The sequence below is a fragment of the Onychostoma macrolepis genome, chromosome 14 (assembly GCF_012432095.1).
Source record: "Onychostoma macrolepis isolate SWU-2019 chromosome 14, ASM1243209v1, whole genome shotgun sequence".
Taxonomy (NCBI): domain Eukaryota; kingdom Metazoa; phylum Chordata; class Actinopteri; order Cypriniformes; family Cyprinidae; genus Onychostoma; species Onychostoma macrolepis.
The window spans coordinates 9416771-9438150 of NC_081168.1; the positions used below are offsets into that span (position 1 = coordinate 9416771).

The following is a 21380-nucleotide window of genomic DNA, read 5'->3' on the forward strand; positions in this document are numbered from 1 at the left end:
GCAAGTGCATGCTCTTAAAGAGACAGGCACCCATTTAAAACAGCATCTCTGGTGTGAGTCATCAGTTTGCATCGTCTATTTTAAAATTTCTTCGAGTCGTGCTTTAATTTTTAGTATGATTATGAACGAAGAAGGAAAGATAAGTGCAAATTCTAGGGTGTTTTCTATTGAGTGTGCATGGTCATAAATTTGCATCGACTGCTGTACTTCTGACCCACTTAGCACTCTATCTCTGTGGTCGATTTATATTATGCCATGAACAATGATGGTTTAAGTTTATAGGAATATAAAGAGACAAATAATCTAGAAATATACTAAGGTGAATTCGCTGAATTGATTTTCAGAGGCGCTTTTACCCTTAAGAGGGTGCATTTTTCTAAAAAGATAAACACAGAATGTCAAATAGTACTTTTCAAATACAAACAGAATCAATTAAATTAAAATCTTCTGATCCCAGGACTAAGGGTCTGTGATGAGGGGCCCACTAAGGTCCTCTACTGGGCCTGGGCTCTGTTTCTTTATTTCTCTGCATTAGTTTTAAAAAATGTATTTCTCTCTGCAAACTCATTAAATAAATATGCACTTATTTGGTGCCTATGGCCTCAGGCTGCACATACAGTGAACACTGGCATGCTGGAGTGTTTCTATTCAGTGCCGTTGTCACAGTAACCAGTGAAGGCATTTGTGTTACTATGCACCAATCAGCATTAAAAGCAGGTCTGCATCATGTGCTTAAACATGCATGATTGTTATAATAAACAGTCTGTAGACTTGGTTAGTAAGGTAGCTTTAATATAAACAAATTTATCAAAAAATCAGTTCAATTAGATTAGTATTACTAACTTTTACTTCATTTAGCAAATTGTGAGTTTAGTTTTTTAGATTAAAGGAAAGTATCACTGACAGAATCAGTACATAGATGTAAATGTGATGTTTTGTTGAATACATTACAATAGTAATAAGCAACCTTTTACTGGTGAAGAAAAAATATGGCTCGTGTATGCCTCCTAAGGGACAGTTTTGTATTTGCAGAAGTCATGCATGTATAAAATACAATTCAGTGACATAATGTGGAATACATGATGAAAATAAAATCTGTGAAATAAATAAAATATACAAATAAATACAATATGTGATTTTTACAATATACAGTATTTTCATTTAGAGGGACAGTTCACTCAAAAATCTAATTCTGTCATTATTTACTCATTCTCATGCCATTCAAACCTATTAAACAGCAAATTTTTCATAATTTGTCAAGTTTTCCAAGCTGCAAAGTAAGGCACATCTACAGTTTTAATTTTTAATTAATTTATTTTTTTAATTAATTTATTTATTTTTATATCATATAACTTCGATATGACCACCCAAAATATAGCTCATAAGTCAAAACCTAACACAATTTAAAGTGCCTTTTTTCCTATTTGGTCAAATACGAACTTCCATATATGGAAAACTGCTATGCAAAGATTCTTCAAAATTCACCTTCTGTGTTCCACAAAAAACAGGTTTGAAATGACATGACGGTTATTAAACGATGACAAAATGTCCTTTTTTCAATGAACTATCCATATAAGCCAGAACAGGGAAGGATGTGATCAGGATCAAGGTTCTTGTTCAAGGCAGGCCAGTTCATGCAGGAGCAGAGCAAACGAGGGTCGATCCTCAGGTTTCTGTTAAACAAACATTGTTATGTTTATGTTGCCGTGGCAATAATGACACTAACAAGACGCATAGACAAATAACTAAATAAACAAATCAGGATACAGAAACATTATCTGCTTTGAATTACATGAGTAACAAAAGACACACAGTAGGAAGGTTTAGTAATAAAACACATTAATTGTGTGTAAAAATACCCTACATAATCCACGTATAAAACTGTGAAAGAAAAAAAAAACGTTAAAGCAAAATGAGAACATGACTAACTTCCTCAGAAGGCCCTATTCGTGAGAACAGGATTTCTCAGTAGAACCACCTTTTCGGGATGACGTTATATTTTATTAATATTCAAATCTACTCACGTTTCAAGAATGATTTATATGCTGGAAAGTTTATGATGCATTTTAAGCAAGACTCACCTCTTTCCAGCTCCACTGCATTAACTCGTACACACTCTGTGGACAGAGCCGGGGTCTCAGGAGCCGCTGTCCTGCATTTAGGGTCTCCACTACCTCTGCATTACTACGGCTATCATAGGGCACACGGCCCTCACTGTACACCTCCCACATGAACACACCTACAAATGAGACATCAATATGTGTTTAGATCAAATGTGTGGATTCTGATTAACATCATCTCAGTGGATTAATATGGACTCACCAAATGACCACACGTCTGATTTGCTGCTGTACTTCCCGAATTTGATCACCTCTGGAGAGGACCATCTCACTGGAAATTTGGACCCATAAGAACTGGTGTATTGATCATCTAAAACAAACCTGCAAATACAGGTGGGAATTTTCCATTACGCTGAGGTTTTAAAAAGCAGTGACGTGGGAATCCGCAAAACTGAGGCGCTGCTACTCACCTTGTCATTCCAAAATCTGATATCTTCACCACATTATCTTCAGAAACCAAACAATTTCGTGCAGCCTGTTTAAACAGGAAGATTTTAGAACAAATTGTCCCAAAAAAGCAAGAAATTGACACTTTAAAGACCCTGTTCACACATATACCAAGTCTCTGTGGATGAAGTTGGAGGTCTCCAGGTAGGCCATCCCCTCACTCACATCCAAACACATCCCCAGCAGGACCTCCTGGGAGAAACTGCCTTTTCTGGCACGCAAGAAATCTGTCAGGCAGCCGTTCTCCATGAATTCAAATACCAGATAGATGGGTGAGCGCTGAGTGACCACACCATACAACTGGACTAGCTTATTGTGGGACAGTTTCCTGTGGAGACAGACAATGAGCAATGCAATAAATTCATCCCTTACAGAAAAAAAAAAACACATGAACTTCAAATGTGCAATCAACTCACGTGAAACACATATGAAACACATGTACATTTTCGTGGTCTAAATGTGTGAAACCCATGTGATCACATGTGAACATGTGATTACATATTGTCCACACATGTCCACATTTGTTCACATGTGATTTTAACATGTGATTGCACATGTTAAGTTTATTTGCTTTTTCTGTAAGAGATGGTACACTTTTGATCATTATATTCATGTCCTTTGAAACGTACAGCATGAGTTACTCACATCATCACTTGTGCTTCCTCCTTAAACTCCTCCTCTGACATGAAACCCTCTCGGACAGTCTTAACTGCCACTTGCAGGTCATTCCAGCTTCCCTTCCAGACCAAGCCAAATTGCCCACTGCCCAGTTCCTCGCTTAATGTCAATTCATCAGGGTGAATCTCCCATTTATCTGTAAAAGAGACGGATTTTGTTACAGCTTATAAAGAAGTGGTTACCTTTCATATATATATATATCAGTGCTGGGGAAGTTACTTTTAAAAGTAACGCGTTACAATATTGCGTTACTCCCTAAAAAAGTAACTAATTACATTACTACTTTTTACTTTTTTAACATTACTTTCCATAAAAAGTAACTAAGTAAAGTAAAGTAAAAAGTAACGTTACTTTTGCATTACTTTTTAAATCTGGACAGGGCTTGCTTGTTTGTTTTTAATATAAAAAGTTCTATTTTTAGCAAATGTAAAACCTCTTTCACACCAAAAAGTGAAAAGAATAAGCCTCAGGCTGAAGGAAAAGTAAATTCACTTCCATACAATAGAACGCAGGAGAAGAAGGTTCAACACTCTTTAGCAATAAAAAAACAAAACAATGAAGCACAAATGTTAATTTATCTAAAATAATTTTTGCTTATTAGTTTGGTTGAATTGGATCAAAGGTCAGCAGCAAAGACATTGGTTAATAAAATGGGATTAAATACATAAAGGATATTTAACATATTTACAATATATAACATATACACATTTTATTTAACATTTGATTATTGCAGGTTTGTGTCATATTCTAAGTTTGCATTTCACTGTTTTAATTCATTTTGATGAATACTGAATCTGTCTTTTTGAGAGTAAGATGAATTAATGCATGTTCACATTTAGTCTAGAACTACAGTAACATCATGTTTACACAGCACACACAAAGCCTCTGTACTTCCGATTTCTCTCAACATGGGGACAGGAGGACTTGTCAGTCAATAAATGGCAAAACAAAGTAACTGGCGTTACTTATTTGAAAAAGTAACTCAGGTATTTTCTTGTAAATTAAAAAGTAATATGTTACTTTACTAGTTGCTTGAAAAAAGTAATCTGTTTATGTAACTTGCGTTACTTGTAATTCGTTACCCCCAACACTGAGATATATATATATACACACAGAGTTCAAATTAAATTTTTTAAACAAAATTCATTTTAAAATTTTCAGATTTTTAAAAAAAATGTTTTTGTAAGAAGTCTCCTATGTTGTCCAAGGCTTTGGTCCAATCTTTAGTGTCATATGATCCTTTAGCAATCATTCTAATATGCTGAATTGGTGTTCAAAAAATATTTCTTAATATAATCAATATTGAAAACAGCTGTGCTGCTTAATATTTTTGTAGAAATCGTAATTTTTTTTAAATTTATTTATTTTTTAACCTTTGACGGTTAAACAGCTCAAAAGAACAACATTTATTCGAAATAGAAATGCACTTCAATACAACTGTAATTTTACTTGACAGCTTGTGTTTTACCTGATGGCAACTCCTTGATCCTTGGGTTTGTGACATTTCTAGACACACAATGCCTCAATCTGGTTATTAAACCTGCCACAAACACAAGCACAGGACAAAGTGAAGACTCCTATGCATGTTTTCTTCAGAGACATTAAAATCTAAAGCTTTACCAACTTTAAGATTTCAAAAGACAGTTTTTGAAAGCAGTGCCTCTAACGAGATATTGTGTAACAAATGCTATTCAAAACAGTGGCATGCAATATACTGTAAGAGCAACTCTTTACATGGAATTTTTTCCAACTTACCTGCTGGATTGTGTTGATGATAGCGGATGAGCTCTGGAATGGTCGGGAACACGTATTTCTCAGCTAAGTAATACATGACCTTTTCACCTTCTCTTTGTACTTTGATCTGGTAGTGCTTAACTAGTGGATACTTCTCTCCATCATTCCTGTAGATGAATGACATTCATTTTCACTGAAAAACTTCAGAACACCAGTGTAAGATCAAATAATGATCGGATAAAATTGTCAGATATTTCTTTGTAAGTGATTGCAAGTAACATCAATTTCATAGCAAAGAAAGCGCTTACCCTGAGACTCTGGAAAATATTGACACGGTGTATACACCTGGGTGTTTAGAGTCACGAACCATGAAACCCCCGTCCTTGTTCTGGAAGAAAAAAAAAAACTTTAAATGTTAACCATAAATTCAAACATAAATATCAACACTTACCAATATAAATACCATAAATGAGAATGTATACACAGAATTATGATTTTTGTTTCATTCTTACAAATAAAGTGGTATGGATAAATGCGTCAATGTATTTGGTAGAGGGACTGTTTATGCTAGTTACTGATAATGGTTATAACAGATACTGAACTGTTTCAAATCTCACATGTATGTCTGAGAGCTCTCATATTTAAAACATAACATGTAAGATTGTCTTGACAGGAAATACAGCAGCCACATTCTGGTTTAAGGGCTGTCGATTTTGTTTGAACTCTGCACGCTTTTGCCTGCACCGTCTGCAAACTTGAGCTTGCAGGTTTGCAAAGAACCCCAACTTTCTGCAATCCAAAAAACTGTGAAAATGTTCTGAAGTGGCATGACATAAGTGTTTAACGAAGTTAAAGTTTACGGTTATCTGATTAATGACATGGAAACATTCATTGATATTATGACTGTTATTTGTTGGTTGCCTTACCTCTCTCATTAGTAAGCTCTCTGCATCGGTCCGATTTACGTCTTTATTGTACCATCTATAAAACCACAAAGCATTGGAAAAACCAAAGCCATTACTGTATGCTTAATAAAGCTTAGATTATGAACTCAAGACTTTTTTTTTTTTCAAATCTTTCATATCAAATGTTTTATTCTGTAACATACGGATGAGAACTTACTCAAATTTATCGATGTTGTTTGATATTTTTTCTGCAATATATATGCACGGCACCGTGCCAACATTTCTGTAACAGGAGAGAAAAGAGCACAAAAAGCGTTACTTGTAAGATTTAAAAGCCTCTGGTATTTCCTACCACTGAGTTTTAATTAAAAACCATTATTTTCCCACAATTCTGTGCTTCTTCCCTGTTTTTTTTTTTTTTTTTCATCATTATGCTAAACAAAACTTTAGCAACTTCATAGAAGAGGTGCTATATAAATAAGTGTTGCTGTCATTGTTTATTTTTATATAAATGTTTTTTTTAGTTAATTAACATATAATATTGGTTGAATAATAATCAGTCATATAGAGGATTTTTTTGTACCTTTTTTTTTTTAGTTTATAGGCATTTTTTTGTATAATGGCAACATCTTGAGGCATTTCTAAAAAAAATTAATAAATAAATAAAATAATATAAAAATTAAATAAAATAAATTATCACAACTTTCCACCAAGGTCACTTGCCACTGTTTAATGCTAAATATCAAGGTTCCTTTGTATGTCTTTTCAAATCCTAATAACTGTATGGGGGTCTTGTCGCTTTCCATATATAAACTAGAACCAACGGAACACCATTTTTTTGATCATTTTTTAGTACTTGATCCTTTATATATCATTGTAACATTTCCAAACAGTTAAAATGTAAATTAAGCTGCTCAAATCAGTTATCTGCCAGATATCATGTAAATAATACAATTTTATAATGTTGTTTATATAATACACCAGGAATGATGCTACAGGTAAATGATGCAATTTTTGTAGAGGAACTGATATTCAATGCTGAAATGGTTCACATCTATTTATCTATTTATTGAATGGGTTTTTGCGTCTGATATTCATGACGGCGAGTGGAAAGGGTGTGGCATTTTGTTTAACAATCTCATTCGGCAAAGTGAAAAACTTTTATTCATTAATATATTTATGTAATTTATGTCAAACTTCACAGTGGAGGGACTATTTTAGAAAGCATTATAATACATTTAACTGCAAAAATTGTTTAAGATATTTACCCGTTTTTGTCCCTCACAGTCCACCAGTTTGGTTCTGAACTGTCAATTACAAAATACTCTTCATCTTTATGCAGAGGCAGGTCTGTATCTTCTACAGGGTTGAAATTCCTCAAAGCCACAACAATCCTGTCCTCTGGATCTGAAGATCGGCGCTAGTGGATAAATATAGACAGCTCAATTTACAACATCTCATCCAAACACTGATTATACTAAACTACAAAAACAACAGAAACATTTGAATAATCTTAAACATTTGAAGCTATTTCCAAATTTCAATCCTAAAACATTAGGTTTAAAAGATGAAGACACATGGGAGTCAGAAACTGTAAGCAGAGACTGAATGACAAACCGTGGGATCTGGAGTTGGGGGAAGAGGTTTGGCTGTGGGATGAAATGAAACACTTATAAATTTATGAAACCGATAGAAATGGACTGAGATTCATCATTCTCCACATTATAATAACTGCATTCATATACGGTGGAGTGACTATGATGTTATCTGACTTGAAATAAGCATCTGTTTTAAAGTGTTTAATGTGAAAGAGTTTGCACCTCCATTGGGATAGTATTCACTGCATCCCGTCGCCAGCTTCTCGGTCTGATGACAACATCTCCATTTCCCTTCTACCCAGAAGTCAGGATGGTACTTCAGAAATAAGTTGTTATTTTGTGTCGCTTCATAGGTTGAAGAAATAACATAAAATACAAAAGATAAAGTACACATTTAAACAAAAGTATTGAAAACAGACCAAGATCATATTCCACTCTACACTTTTTTTCTTTTCTTTCATGATGCATGTCACTTTCTGTAACAGCTGCTCACCTTCTTTCAGAGCTCTGACCCATTTTAACCTAGAATCGTTGTCTGGAGCAAACACATACAGATAGTAGCTGTCATGGGCGACCTGTCAACAAACAAAAACGTCAACAAAACGTTTAAGCAATGTAAACAGAAATCAATCAGGCAGAAAGTTCATTTTAGACTTTTAGGAAAAGCACTGATAGATATGACTAGGCATGATTTTGAAAACATTTACAAGCACTTTCTCCTGTGTGAGCTGTTTTGCTCCAACAAATGCCATCTTGATTCTCACCTGGAAAGGGTATTTGTAATCACAGGGAATGGGAACATCACTGCGAACGATCTCCACACACTTGATATTAGACAGTTCGATGCAGCCTTTCTGAGTTGTCTTTTTCTAAGGCAATATACAAAGGAATGTCATTAATCTACTGCTCATTCATCACAGACATTCTTAACTTATTAAAAAGTTGAAAAAGTAATTTTGCATCTTATAAAAAGCAGCAACTTTCCAAATACTACAAAGCAAATAGTAACAGTTACAATGAAGTCTCCAGAAGGTGTGACTACATACCCCAGGACGTTGTTCGAAGTATGTCAGATTCTGTGTGTTTAGCACAAAAATCCTCTCTTTGTAATTGCTTGGTGAAGTTCTTCTCTTCTGTTGTGATTTCTTGAACAGGGTTTCCTTTAGGATGACCCTTGGGTACATGGTGAAATCTGGATATTTAACTACCACATGGAAGGTTGACTCATGGTGAACGATGTGTGGCAATCACTAGTTATACACTTGTAGAGTTTACACTGATGTATAAAGCATAGGTTTCCGGAGTTGACACTTTAGGTAAGCCACTTCCTGAGGTAGACTGCACAAGATGAACTCCCAAGCAATCAAATGCACGCACACAAACACACACACACATGCTCTTTCTCCTCCTTCGTTAAGACATTATTTAGAATGTTTATTAAGTGGTTTTCATTTTAATATTATACAGTGTAGGTGATTTCAATTGTTACTATCCGTGTGAGTGCAACTGTAACTGGCACGTTTAGTTTGGTTTCTGTTCCTGGTTGAAGTTGCATTTAGTTTTCCCTGTGTCCCTTTTGTTTAATAAAGAAGCTGCAAATAGATCCATATGTCTCTCTCTCTCTAACTGGCACACTGTGACAGTCACATCATCGTAAACAAAGCCAAACGTGAAAAGGAGGATTCACTTGAGAATTTATGCTTACATTTCCTCATGGAGGCAGTGGAAAGAGAAGAAACATTAATATGTTATCCTAGAAAAATTGGTGTTTTATATTTATATATAATATTTTTGAGAACAGACATAATAGACAAAAACTTGAAACTTGACATTACAGGTAGAGGTTGAAAAATTCTCTAACCACAACTGTGAAATAAACAGTCATTTAAAAAGTAACTTAATTACTGTATGCACCTGCTATTGGCTACAACAAAGCATGAAATGAAATGAGAGTTTTTGTGTAGGTTAAAAGAGTATAAAATTATGTGACGAAAGGATAAAAATTTCCAACATATTTACTGGTAGCATTTAAAAAAAAAAAAAAAATCTTAGACCCCCCCCTCTTTTTCTGACAAACCAAACATGATTGTTTTTGCTTTCTTGACTTTTTGTAGGAGGTGCAAGAGCCTGACCAATGTTTAGAAGTGTACACGTTACGATATATATACAGTGGTGTGAAAAAGTGTTGGCCCACTTCCTGATTTTTTTATTTTTTCCATGTTTGTCACACTTTAATGTTTCAGATCAAACTAATTTAAATATTAATCAAAGATAACACAAGTAAACACAACATGCAGTTTTTAAATTAAGTTTTTTATTATGAAGGGAAAACAAAATCCAAACCCACATGGCCCAGTGTGAAAAAGTGCTTGCCCCCTCCTATTAAATCATGAAAGAACTGTGATTAACCACATTATTTTAGAAAGCCGAGTTAAATTTCACTAGCCAATCCCAGGCCTGATTACTGCCAGACCTGTTGAACCAAGAAATCACTTAAATAGAACCTGTCTGACAAAGTGAAGCATGTTTAAAGAGCAACACATCATTCCACGATCTTAAGAAATTCATAAACAGATGAGAAACAAAATAGTTTACATGTATCAGTTTGGAAAGGGTTATAAAGCCATTTCTAAGGCTTTGGGACTCCAGCAAACCATGGTCAGAGCCATTATCCACAAATGGAGAAAACTTGGAACAGTGGTGAACCTTCCCAGGAGTGGCAGGCCTACCAAAATTACTCCAAGAGCACAAAGACGACTCATCCAGGAGGTCATAAAAGAACCCAGAACAACATCTAAAGAACTGCAGACCTCACTTGCCTCAATTAAGGTCAGTGGTCATGATTTAACAATAAGAAAGAGACTGGACAAAAACAGCATCCATGGGAGAGTTCCAAGGCAAAACGCATTGCGGACCAAAAAGAACACAAAGGCTCGTCTCACATTTGCCAAAAATATCTTGATTATCCCCAAGACCTTTGGGCAAAAATACTCTGTGGACTGATGCGACAAAAGTTGAACTTTTTGGAAGGTGTGTGTCCCGTTACATCTGGCGTAAAACCAACACAGCATTTCATAAAAAGAACATCATACCAACAGTCAAACATGGTGGTGGTAGTGTGATGGTCTGAGGCTGCTTTGCAGCTTCAGAACCTGGATGACTTGCTATAATTGATGGAACCATGAATTCTGCACTCTATCAGAAAATCCTGAAGGAGAATGTCCGGCCATCTGTTCATGACCTCAAGCTGAAGTGCACTTGGGTTATGCAGCAGGACAATGATTCCAAACACAGCAAGTCCACCTCTGAATGCCTCAAGAAAAACAAAATTAAGGTTTTGGAGTGGCCAAATCAAAGACCAGACTTAAATCCAATTGAAATGCTGTGGCATGACCTTAAACAGTCCATTCATGCTCGAAAACCCTCCAATGTGGCTGAATTAAAACAATTCTGCAAGAAGAGTGGGCCAAAATTCCTCCACAGCGACGTGAAAGACTCGTTGCCAGTTATCGCAAACGCTTGATTGCAGTTGTTGCTGCAAAGGGTGGCAAAACCAGTTATTAGGTTTAGGGGGCAAGCACCTTTTCACACTGGGCCATGTGGGTTTGGATTTTGTTTTCCCTTCATAATAAAAACACTTAATTTAAAAACTGCATGTTGTGTTTACTTGTGTTATCTTTGATTAATATTTAAATGTGTTTGATCTGAAACATTAAAGTGTGACAAACATGCAAAAAAAAAAAAAAAAATCAGGAAGGGGGCCAACACTTTTTCACACCACTGTATATATATATATATAATAATATAAATAATAATAATAATATAAATTAGCTGAGTTCCAACCAACCCAATTAGCATTTCCTCTAATAAATTCTTAATATAATATACTATTTTTTTTTCCAGATATTCAAAAATCTTATATACAACACAGTAATTAATAAACAAGAAAGTAAAACAATTATACAAAAATAAATTATACAAAAATAAAGGAGAAAATGCCAGGAAGAATGCAAAGAAAATACACACACACACACACACACACTCACAAAATACAATAAAATACAATATAGCACATATAAAATAAATCAAGTATCACTTTAACAGTTACTCACCCATTTTAGAGCTTTTAACTTTGTAACCTGCAGTCCTTGCCTGAAGCAAAAATCCGTCATGGGCAACCTGTCAAAAAACAAATGAACAAACAAGAAGTTTAAGTAATGTAAAAAATAAAAAATCAAACAAGCAACTCAAAACCGTCTTTCGGATGAGACGTTAAACCGAGGTCCTGACTCTCTGTGGTCCTTGTCAATCATGGCTTCCCAATAATCCCCATCCACTTGATTGGCTCTATGACACTCTCTTCTCTACACCTGTAGCTGGTGTGTGGTGAGCGCACTGGCGCCGTTGTCCTGTGGCTGCCGTCGCATCATCCAAGTGGATGCTGCACACTGGTGGTGGTTGAGGAGAGACCCTGCACCCATGGTTCTGCAGTGAGGGGCTCAAACATAAAAAAATGGACGTAGTGTCCGTGACGCAACTCGTAGGTTTCTGAAGAGCATTTTTGAAGCCAAAAGTGGGCGGGGCCGACCACCGCCATCTTGGCAGCTAAAACGTCACCCGAATCCGCAGCTTCAAATAAATTATCCACCCGCCAAACGCCCGCACCTATATTTTTGTCTGATTTAGATAACCGCACCGGATCTTCACATTCAGGGTTCGTGTCATGAAAAACCCGGAAAAGTCATGGAATTTTAAAACAGCAATTTCCAGGCCTGGAAAGTCTTGGAAAAATAAATAAACCCAGAAAGTTTTGGAAAAGTCATGGAAATCTATTTCATAATTCAACGTATAATAGAATTATGTTTAATTAGGTCCTGGATTTCGGTGTGAGATTGCGCATATATCGCATTACGCATTCTGCAGCTTTCAACTTTAAAATGATTGAAATTACTGCAAAACATTTATTCAACATAGCATATAGGTTAGATGAGTAAATAAATCCACACAAACCATCAGATCAAATCAGTCATTTGAAAACAGCGCGAGTGATGCAGCCGTAGGCCTACCGCGTCCTCTCTCTTTGACCTTCTCTTCACATGGGCGCATCTAGAGCTGTACGCTGCGATACAAGACTTTAGCTTGCGTTTCGGTACATTTGACAGAAGTGTCAATTGCCTAATCGGTCATTGTTGCATCATCACACAAATGTATTATTTTCACGTTTTCACCATTCGGTTCTCGCGCGCTCCAGAGGCGCTTTTGTCACATCCACATCCAAAGTGTGAGTACCAAACTGAGTTTGCAAGCAAATCTTATTGCGCTTAAGTGGCCAAATACAGTTATTACAAAATTACATCATAATGGTCGTCCTGGAAAGTATCCTCATAAGCACTGTAGGCTTTTTCTTAAGTTAATGTAAGCAGTTGCGTAAGAAAACGCATGTGTACACTGTAAAAAGTGATAAGTAGACTTTAAAAAAATGACGAAACCTGTTGCCTTAAAATGATTAATTAAATAATAATAAAAAAAGTTAAGGGAACTTGACAATTCACTTATTTTTTAAATGATTATTTACTTAATAACTTTAAGGCAAAGGGTTTCCTCAATTTTTTTTAAGTTAAGTCAACATCACTTTTTACAGTGAAGTATTGGATCCGTGAAATAGGTCTTGTGACAGCAGCCTAATAAAGCTGTGCCATCTGTCATTAATGTTAATCAACCAACAAAAGACAGAGGAAATCCCTCACTGCTCTTGACTAAATAATGTTTTGTTGAATAAATTTAATATGTTAATTTACAGTTTATTCAATTTCTGTAGCCTAATTAGAAAATGTAGTTATTTGCATCATTAATGATTCATCTTATCCACCAGCAAATAATCAGAATTTTTTATTTCGCCTAAAATTAGCCTTTAAAGATGTATTAAAATAGAGCAGAAATACTTATATGAATAAAGTAATGAATTGCATGCATTGCAAAAAATAAAAATAAATAAATACATACATACATACATATACTGTATATATATATATATATATATATATATATATATATATATATATATATGTGTGTGTGTGTGTGTGTATGTATGTTTCATATTTGTCATCTATTTCATTAACAATTTGCTGCAGACTGTAGCGCGGTGACGTCAGGTACCTACGTCAGGTATGTGTTTATCGCGCATGCGCAAAGTGACGTATGGTATGTCTATGACACGCATGCGCATTGCGTGTGTAATTTGCATTACGTGGTGACGGTAGGTGTTTTCGCGTCGTGCGATAATTACCACTGTTTGCAATAAGTAGTTTAAATAGCAGAAAATCCTGCTATCACTTAGTGCAAATAGCTGCTGCCTTTCTTATTTTAATCTGTCCTCTGTCATGGTTCTTGTTTATTTATTTATTTAGTATAATTTTGGACATTTTTCTTTTGCTTTGGCAATTCTGCATGAGAAATATTTAAGCCAATAAAGTAGTTTTAAATTCAATTGACTACATACAGTATATTTTCAGTGTCTGCATCCTATTTTATGCATGGTGCCTCCAAAAAACCAAACTGATAACAGTGATCTTTTTTTTAATTATTATTATTTCAAAGAACAAAACAGAAAATATAATTGTATATACAAATATAGATTAAGACCATAGACTATAAACATGACACATGAGAAAAAAAAAATTGCATCTACTCATTCTGAAATTCACCTCCATCACAATCAACAATCAACCGAGCAGTAGCCCTCAAATTCTTTGAATGAATAAAACCCATGCAGGACTCCCCTCCTGCCATTCTCGACATACCTAGGTGTGCAGTTTTTAAATACAGTATCTCACTGCACCGTAGGCACTGGGTCTGTGAATACAGCACCCGGCACTCCTGTCTGTATTGTGCAGAAAATGCACTCCAGTTCACGACACCTAATTTACATAAAAGAACAAACAATATTAAATCATTTTGAGGAAAGGCAAAAGAGCCATACAAGGAAAATATTTTAAATGTATTTTTAAATATTATAGGATGGTGTTAGAAAAAGAGTGTTGTTTGCTTTGTCTGTAAAGTACCTAAGAGGTTTAATTTATAATCAGCATTAATCAACTAAATTAAAAAAGTTTGTCAAGTCAAAATTTAGGTTGGCTTGGCTTGAGAAAGCATAGCCTGGAACAATTTGAAAGTTTTACAGTTGAGGGCAATACAGTCTATCAGGAAAAAACAAACAAAACAAAAAACAGATAGTTGAGATGAGACAGACAGAAAGATGAGAAGAGAGACAGACACTCAAATACTTTTTACAGTATTCGCTACATGTTAAGGAGTTAAAGAACTATCTGTCTAGACATATGAAGTGGGCCTCTTCTCTGAATTTCGTCTCACTGACAATGTCCCTAAAAAGTCATATGAACATGAAGGTAAATTTAAGAGGTACCACTTTACAATAAGGTGTCATTGGTTAACACTAGTTAATGTATTAATTAACATGAACTAACAATGAATAATACATTTGTTACAGTATCTATTAATTTTTGATAATGTTAATGAAAAAGATGACAAATATGAGAAACATATACATATATATATATACACACACACACATATATATATATATATATACAGTATATGTATGCATGTATGTATTTATTTACTTTTATTTTTTGCAATGCATGCAATTCATTACTTTATTAATATAAGTATTTCTGCTCTATTTTAATACATCTTTAAAGGCTAATTTTAGGCGAAATAAGACTTTTAAAGACCAGCACCAGAATCTCTGTCACTTCGAATACTAACACATATCATAAAGCATGTCATAAATGTTTGAAATCGCACACATTTGCAATGACACTGTCTATGATTAAGACCAAAGCATCCTTACAATTAAAAGTCAACACAACACAAACGCACATTTATAAGAAAACAAAAGTAAGTAAAACCGAAAGTGAATAATCCATTATTGAACCGGCGTATTTACGGTAAATACATAGGTAACGTAGGTTCGTGGCCTTACCGCGCTACTACTGCGCATGCGTTTTATAGACCTACCATACGTCACTTTGCGCATGCGCGGTAAACACATACCTGACATACCCTTGTTTTTGAACGCTCAAATTAAGTTACGGTGCTCTGCATTTGTTTGTCAATACTGTGCCACCCTGGAGTTATACGGTATTCTGCCTTTGTTTTACTGTCCATTAAAGTCTACCGCGTTTCAATTACGGTGTGACTTGTGTACTTTTATACATCTGTGGGCACATCATTAGACAAACAAACTGCTCCATAAGGGCGTAGCAAGCTTTTCAAAAGTGCGGGGATGGATGTGGTTTGTTTGTTAACAATAAAAACGATGAATACAATGAGAGAAGGGTACAAAAGGTTTAACATACAAGGTATAAAAAGCTTCCCATTTAAATGAGTGATACTAGAAAAGTATAAAAACACACAGAAAATAAGTCAAAACTCTGTTGTGAAAATACACAGGTACAATCAAACACAACAGGTAAGTATCCACAAAAGTATTCAGCTAATCAACAAACAATGCTCAAAATATCAAAATCAATTGCACTGGCAATAAACCCATAAATACACTGCTTAACAATGACAATTTGTCCCTCCTCCTCGTCAATTGCCATCCCTGCCTTCATCACAGTTACTTTACACATTGCATGCCACATACATAACCGAATTTAGCTAGCTGCTGAACAATATCCCAATTAGCAATTACCATTAGTCTAAAAAACTAAATATAATACAGAAAACACTCATCATGTCAACAGAACATCTTCCCAAACACATATCAAGCTTGTTTAAACCTCGAAAGCATAAACACTCATTCAAAGTACCTGGAAAAGGGAGATGCAAATAACCATAAGTTCCCGCCTCCTCAGCACGAGCTGACCGATAAATCCAACACACCAAGAGAGGCGGGACTTAAGGCAGAACAGCCAATCATCAGCCGGTCACACTCAAAGCCGGTGTCATGTTTGAGAGGGAGGGGAGAGCAGAGGAGGCAGCCGCAGAGAAACGGAGGAGCGACTTTGTTTGTGCAAAACTGCGGAAAAACTGCAGAAAAAGTGCGGGTGTTGAACCCTCTCACCGGGAAAAGTGTGGGTGTTAAAACACCCACATCCCCCACGGGTGCAACGCCCTAAGCAATAACGACTAGATAACTTGGCAACAAAAATGTATCTAAATTTAAACGTAAATAATCTTTAAAGTGTGTGTATTTTTTTTAATAATACAGATTATTCACTCAGAGCCAGCTGTCAGTTTGGGGCTGTACACTTCTGTACGTGAGGACTCAAATGCCGTGACTGCGTATCACACATAAAATCAATAACTTCGCAATTAAATCCTTTTCCTTCCTTTTCTTGTAAGTCGATATGCAATGAACGCCATCGGAGATGTTTAATTCACAATCATTCGGAGCATTATCCCTGCTGGCGTTCACATCAACCACATCAAGTCGTTCTTATAAGCTATTTTAATTCAGTTCGATGTAAAAAAAAAATAGGCTAAGTATGTCTTGCATCCTTTAATGTTAGCGAATATTGCAAATAAATTGGTTGCAACTCACGGTTAACTTTTTGTCTGGTTGTTACGGTAAGAAAATAAATAAATAAATAAATAAATAATCACATTACTAGATGTTATAGCCTAGCCAGTGATCACTAGATTTTATACAGATGTTACTATAATGATTCTGTAAATGGTGATCAGCACCCTATATAACAGGCATCCTCAAATCTGGCCAACTCCTGCAGAGTTTAGCTCTAACCCCAATCAAACACACCTGAGCATGCTAATCAGAGTCTTCGAGATCATTAGAAAAGCACAGGTAGGTGAGTTTGATCAGGGTTGGAGCTAAACTCTGCAGCAGATTGGCCCTCCAGGCAAAGATTTGAGGAACCCTGCTATATAATGTGGAAGTTACTGCCTTGTGCCTTGGCGTGACATCTCACTTTTTGCAGACAGTATATCAATATAACGGTAAAAATCAAGTTTGAGATCATTTTCATTAAAACATCTAATTGCCAGATTTCCAGTGTCCTACCTATAATTATTTTTTTTCTGTACAAATAAAAATCTTAAAAGCCAGTTTTCTAAGTTTCACACTCTGGAGCAGAGCGGCAGTCCACCTGTCACTCAAGTGGCCACGCCCTTAATTATGCAGAACTTTAAGGCTTAATATAATTGAAACGGATGAGTTATAAAACAAATGCACCCCCTCACAGTTGTCACGAAGGGCATAATTAGCTATATAGACCAAAACCACTTTTTGTACCAGGCTGTAAACATTTTTTTTTCTGTTGTAAAGTTGGGCATTTTAACATGGGGAGTCTACGGGACTGACTCCCTTTTGGAGCCAGCCTCCAGCGGCCAGTCGATTAATTGCAGTTTTAGTCACTTCCGTGTTGGTTTCGAGAAAGGGAGCAGGAGGTTTTATTTATTTATTTTTATTAGAACTACAACAAAGAAAAATATACAATTATATCAAGACATCCAAATAAAAAAAATTATAATAATAAATAATAAAATAAACGTGGGTTTACAGCCTACATTACAGATATAAATATACATTTTGACAAGAATACAAAGAAAAGAGCAACTAAATGTCAATAATCCAAAGACAGCATATATGAGATCACTTTTCAATTAAATTCAGCTCTTTAGCAAATGCAATTGTATCTTTACATTTTTTACTATCAATAAACTGAAGAGAATCCATATATGAACATCAATCATAAAAACCTTCAAACAAGGTTTAGAATTATTTCTTTTACTTTTATGGATATGAAACTTACCAAATAAAATAATAAGATTCAGCATAAAGTTAACAGATATTCTTTTTTGATTCAAAATAAAATAAAACATCTTTTGAAGTCAAATCACAACTATAACCTGTTTTCTCTTGGACATACAAGGATAAGTCTCCCCAAAACTTTTTTGAATGGTAACATTCATAAAAAAGATGTACCAATTTTTCTGGCTCATCTGAACAAAATGAGCAGTTTCCATCAATATCCATAAATTTTGACAGGGCATAATTACTAACATAAATGTTATGAAGGATTTTCAAATGTAATTCCCTAAGTTTGTTAGAAATAGGCTACAGAGTCAATAAGGGAGCAACCAAGCTTTTTTCCAAATAATATCTGTGAAGCAAACATTCCAGAAAAAAAAAAAAAAAAGATTCCCTCTAGGCTTTAGGGATCTATTTTTATAGAAAATTTGTCTGATAAATTTATTTGCACACTTTTTACTATTAATGCCAACCCCATTTAGACAAAGTACAGGTTCAGATCGACAGATATTATATGACAACATATGACTTCTCATCAACATCAGTAGACCTGTGGAGATGGCTTTCATTGCAGAATTATATTCTTTATATTTAATAGGAAATAACCATTTGTTCATGAAATTTTCATAAGAAAGCAAATGAGCTGATTGGTCTAAAATGTCGGATAAAAAATAAATAGCCTACCTTTATCCATCCAGCTTTGTAAATAAAGAGATTTCCGGTTAACTGTAATATAAGCATTGTTCCACCAGATTACTTTATGTGGGGAAAAGTTGTGTACATAGCATAACCTCCAAGCCTTAAGAGCTTGTTGATGGAAATTGGACAATGCCACAGGTAGAGAGGGAGCAGGAGGTCGCCGCTTGGGGGCTCAAACCACGACGGCTTCGCTTATGACCCGCCCTGATCCGTCTTTGACCAATGAAATACCTCGTTGCTAAAGGACTGTGCACCAATGCAATCCATTCATCTTTAGACCTGAAGAAATCGCAAATCGAGACATGCAAGAGGGCTTGATCCCTTTACTTATGTTTACTGAAAATCAGTTTACGTAGCAGACAGTACTTTTGTTCAGTAAGCCAGCAGTTTCGGTGAGTATTTTTGGTTAAATACTACTGTGATGAGTCCCGCAAAATCAGTCGCTTTGCTAATCTCTGAATCATTATTCGGTGAACCATAGCATTTAGCTTGTAAACTGTTAGCGGTTATTATGTTTTCTTTTATTGCATTGCCAAAGCCTTCCAATATGTTTGTTTTCGGACAGCGAATGTGTAAATTTTATCTATTTTTTTTTGTTTCAAAGCTAGTTTTGTTTATAACAAATGATTGTTGTTTATAGAAAGTATCCCCTAGAAATGCTATTATTTATTAACAAATAATAGCATTATTGAATAATGTTACTGACTAACTTAATCAATAGATTTGATTATTTTCTCGTTTTTCTTGACTAGATTTTCAAAATGGGGGAGCCACAGCAGGTCAGTGCTCTTCCACCGCCTCCGATGCAGTATATCAAGGAGTACACGGATGAAAATGTGCGAAAGGGACTGGCCCCCAAACCCCCTCCTCCTGTTCGAGATAGTTACATGATGTTTGGCAATCAGTTCCAATGCGATGATCTCATTATTCGACCACTGGAGAGCCAAGGCATCGAGCGCCTTCATCCTATGCAGTTTGACCACAAAAGAGAGCTGAAGAAACTAAATATGTCCATCCTGGTCAACTTTCTGGACCTTCTGGACATCCTCATCAAAAGCCCAGGCAGCATTAAGCGAGAGGAGAAGCTGGAGGACTTGAAACTCCTTTTTGTCCACATACATCACCTTATCAACGAGTACCGTCCCCACCAGGCCAGAGAGACGCTACGGGTCATGATGGAGGTTCAGAAGAGACAGAGGCTGGAGACGGCTGAGCGTTTCCAGAAGCATTTGGAGCGGGTGGTGGAGATGATCCAGGGGTGTCTTGCCTCGCTGCCTGATGATTTGCCACAACCCAGCAGCTCCAGCATGGGAGAGGCTGGTGGCGCGGCTTCAGCTGGAGAATCCAGACTGAAAACTGAGCCTATGGATGTAGATGAGACGGGTCTTAGCTGCATGGTTGCACAAACGGACAAGAATGTGCCCAGTAAGAAGGACAAAGTGTGGGATAAGGATGCTGCAATGTGCAGTATTATTGATGAGATGACTTGAACTGTCTTAAAGGATTTTTTTTTTTTTTGTCATTCAATCCACTCTTCTTCAACTTTGTTACAAAACTTGGAACTGGCTTGGACTACAGACATTTTTACTATTTAACTAGGTTGCCAGATTACACAGTCGATGAAGTAGAACTATATGGGTAAAATAATAAAGGTCTACTGGTCTTTTCATTTTCATATCTCTCACTGTATTTTTGTGTTATTTTGTTATATAAATAAAACAGGCACATTGTAAATTCTATATATATATATATATATATATATATAAGCATATTTGGATGCATAATACCTTCCAATTTGTGTGCGTTTATATAATGAAAAATTTTGTAATTATTATTGTCACATAACACTAATATAACTAACCTCTGCTCAAGTGTTTTATGTAAGAATAAGATTTAACTTTTATAATGTAATCGATCTATTGGTACAGAACCTGTTCCACTGCCTTACAAAAGATAATTACAAAAATATGTTATGTTATGTGATGTTGTTATGTGATTTAGCCACACTCAGCGTCACGTGTTTATATCATACAGCTTAGTTGGAGAAAATGAAAACTTATAAAACCTTTACTGCACTTACGCAATCTTGTCTAAGTGCACTTTAGTCTAATGAGTGATAAACATTTTAACCAAATTGGCAAGTAATCACAAAGCCTCTGTATTTGTAAAATCATTTTAATAAGCTGTTTCCATGTCCTTGGCTAGTAAATTCAATAGTACATTTTTTTTGCTGGCCAATATACCACTACACATTTATATTATAACATATATGAGCACATGCAGCACAAGCAAGTTTACTTAGATTTTTTTTAATTTGGTGTGAAAGAGTTTACTAAAATAAAGTTAGTTTTTGTAGAAGGATAGTAGAACTATTTATGTAAACAAATTAGGATTCGTGTTTAAT

General features: G+C 35.4%; 2 protein-coding genes across 2 annotated transcripts; one reads left to right on the forward strand and one right to left on the reverse strand.

Annotated features, from left to right (window-relative positions):
- Window positions 1-778: 778 nt before the first annotated feature.
- Window positions 779-11984, reverse strand: itk (IL2 inducible T cell kinase). Its single transcript, XM_058798329.1, has 18 exons — window positions 11595-11984; window positions 8529-8686; window positions 8247-8351; window positions 7976-8057; window positions 7705-7827; window positions 7502-7533; window positions 7153-7304; window positions 6102-6167; window positions 5906-5960; window positions 5288-5367; window positions 5001-5146; window positions 4714-4785; window positions 3213-3381; window positions 2679-2895; window positions 2531-2595; window positions 2323-2441; window positions 2082-2239; window positions 779-1673 (listed from the first exon to the last, which is right to left on the reverse strand). The coding sequence occupies exons 1-18, from the start codon at window positions 11596-11598 to the stop codon at window positions 1605-1607; spliced, it is 1872 nt and encodes a 623-aa protein (XP_058654312.1). The 5' UTR covers window positions 11599-11984; the 3' UTR covers window positions 779-1604.
- A 7229-nt stretch (window positions 11985-19213) lies between these two features.
- On the forward strand, window positions 19214-20651 carry med7 (mediator complex subunit 7). The gene is made up of 2 exons (XM_058798330.1): window positions 19214-19368; window positions 19729-20651. Exon 2 carries the CDS (start codon window positions 19738-19740, stop codon window positions 20464-20466), a length of 729 nt encoding a protein of 242 aa, XP_058654313.1. The 5' UTR covers window positions 19214-19368; window positions 19729-19737; the 3' UTR covers window positions 20467-20651.
- The last annotated feature ends 729 nt before the right edge of the window (window positions 20652-21380 follow it).

Bases quoted from the DNA above. Each gene is read 5' to 3' on its own strand.
- med7 (XM_058798330.1), top strand. From the start codon at position 19,738: ATGGGGGAGCCACAGCAGGTCAGTGCTCTTCCACCGCCTCCGATGCAG.
- itk (XM_058798329.1), bottom strand. The intron at 2,896-3,212 runs GTGAGTAACTCA...CTGTCTCCACAG, and splicing joins GAGGAAGCACAAGTGATGAT to GAAACTGTCCCACAATAAGC. The intron at 2,442-2,530 runs GTGAGTAGCAGC...CTGTATTTGCAG, and splicing joins TCAGATTTTGGAATGACAAG to GTTTGTTTTAGATGATCAAT.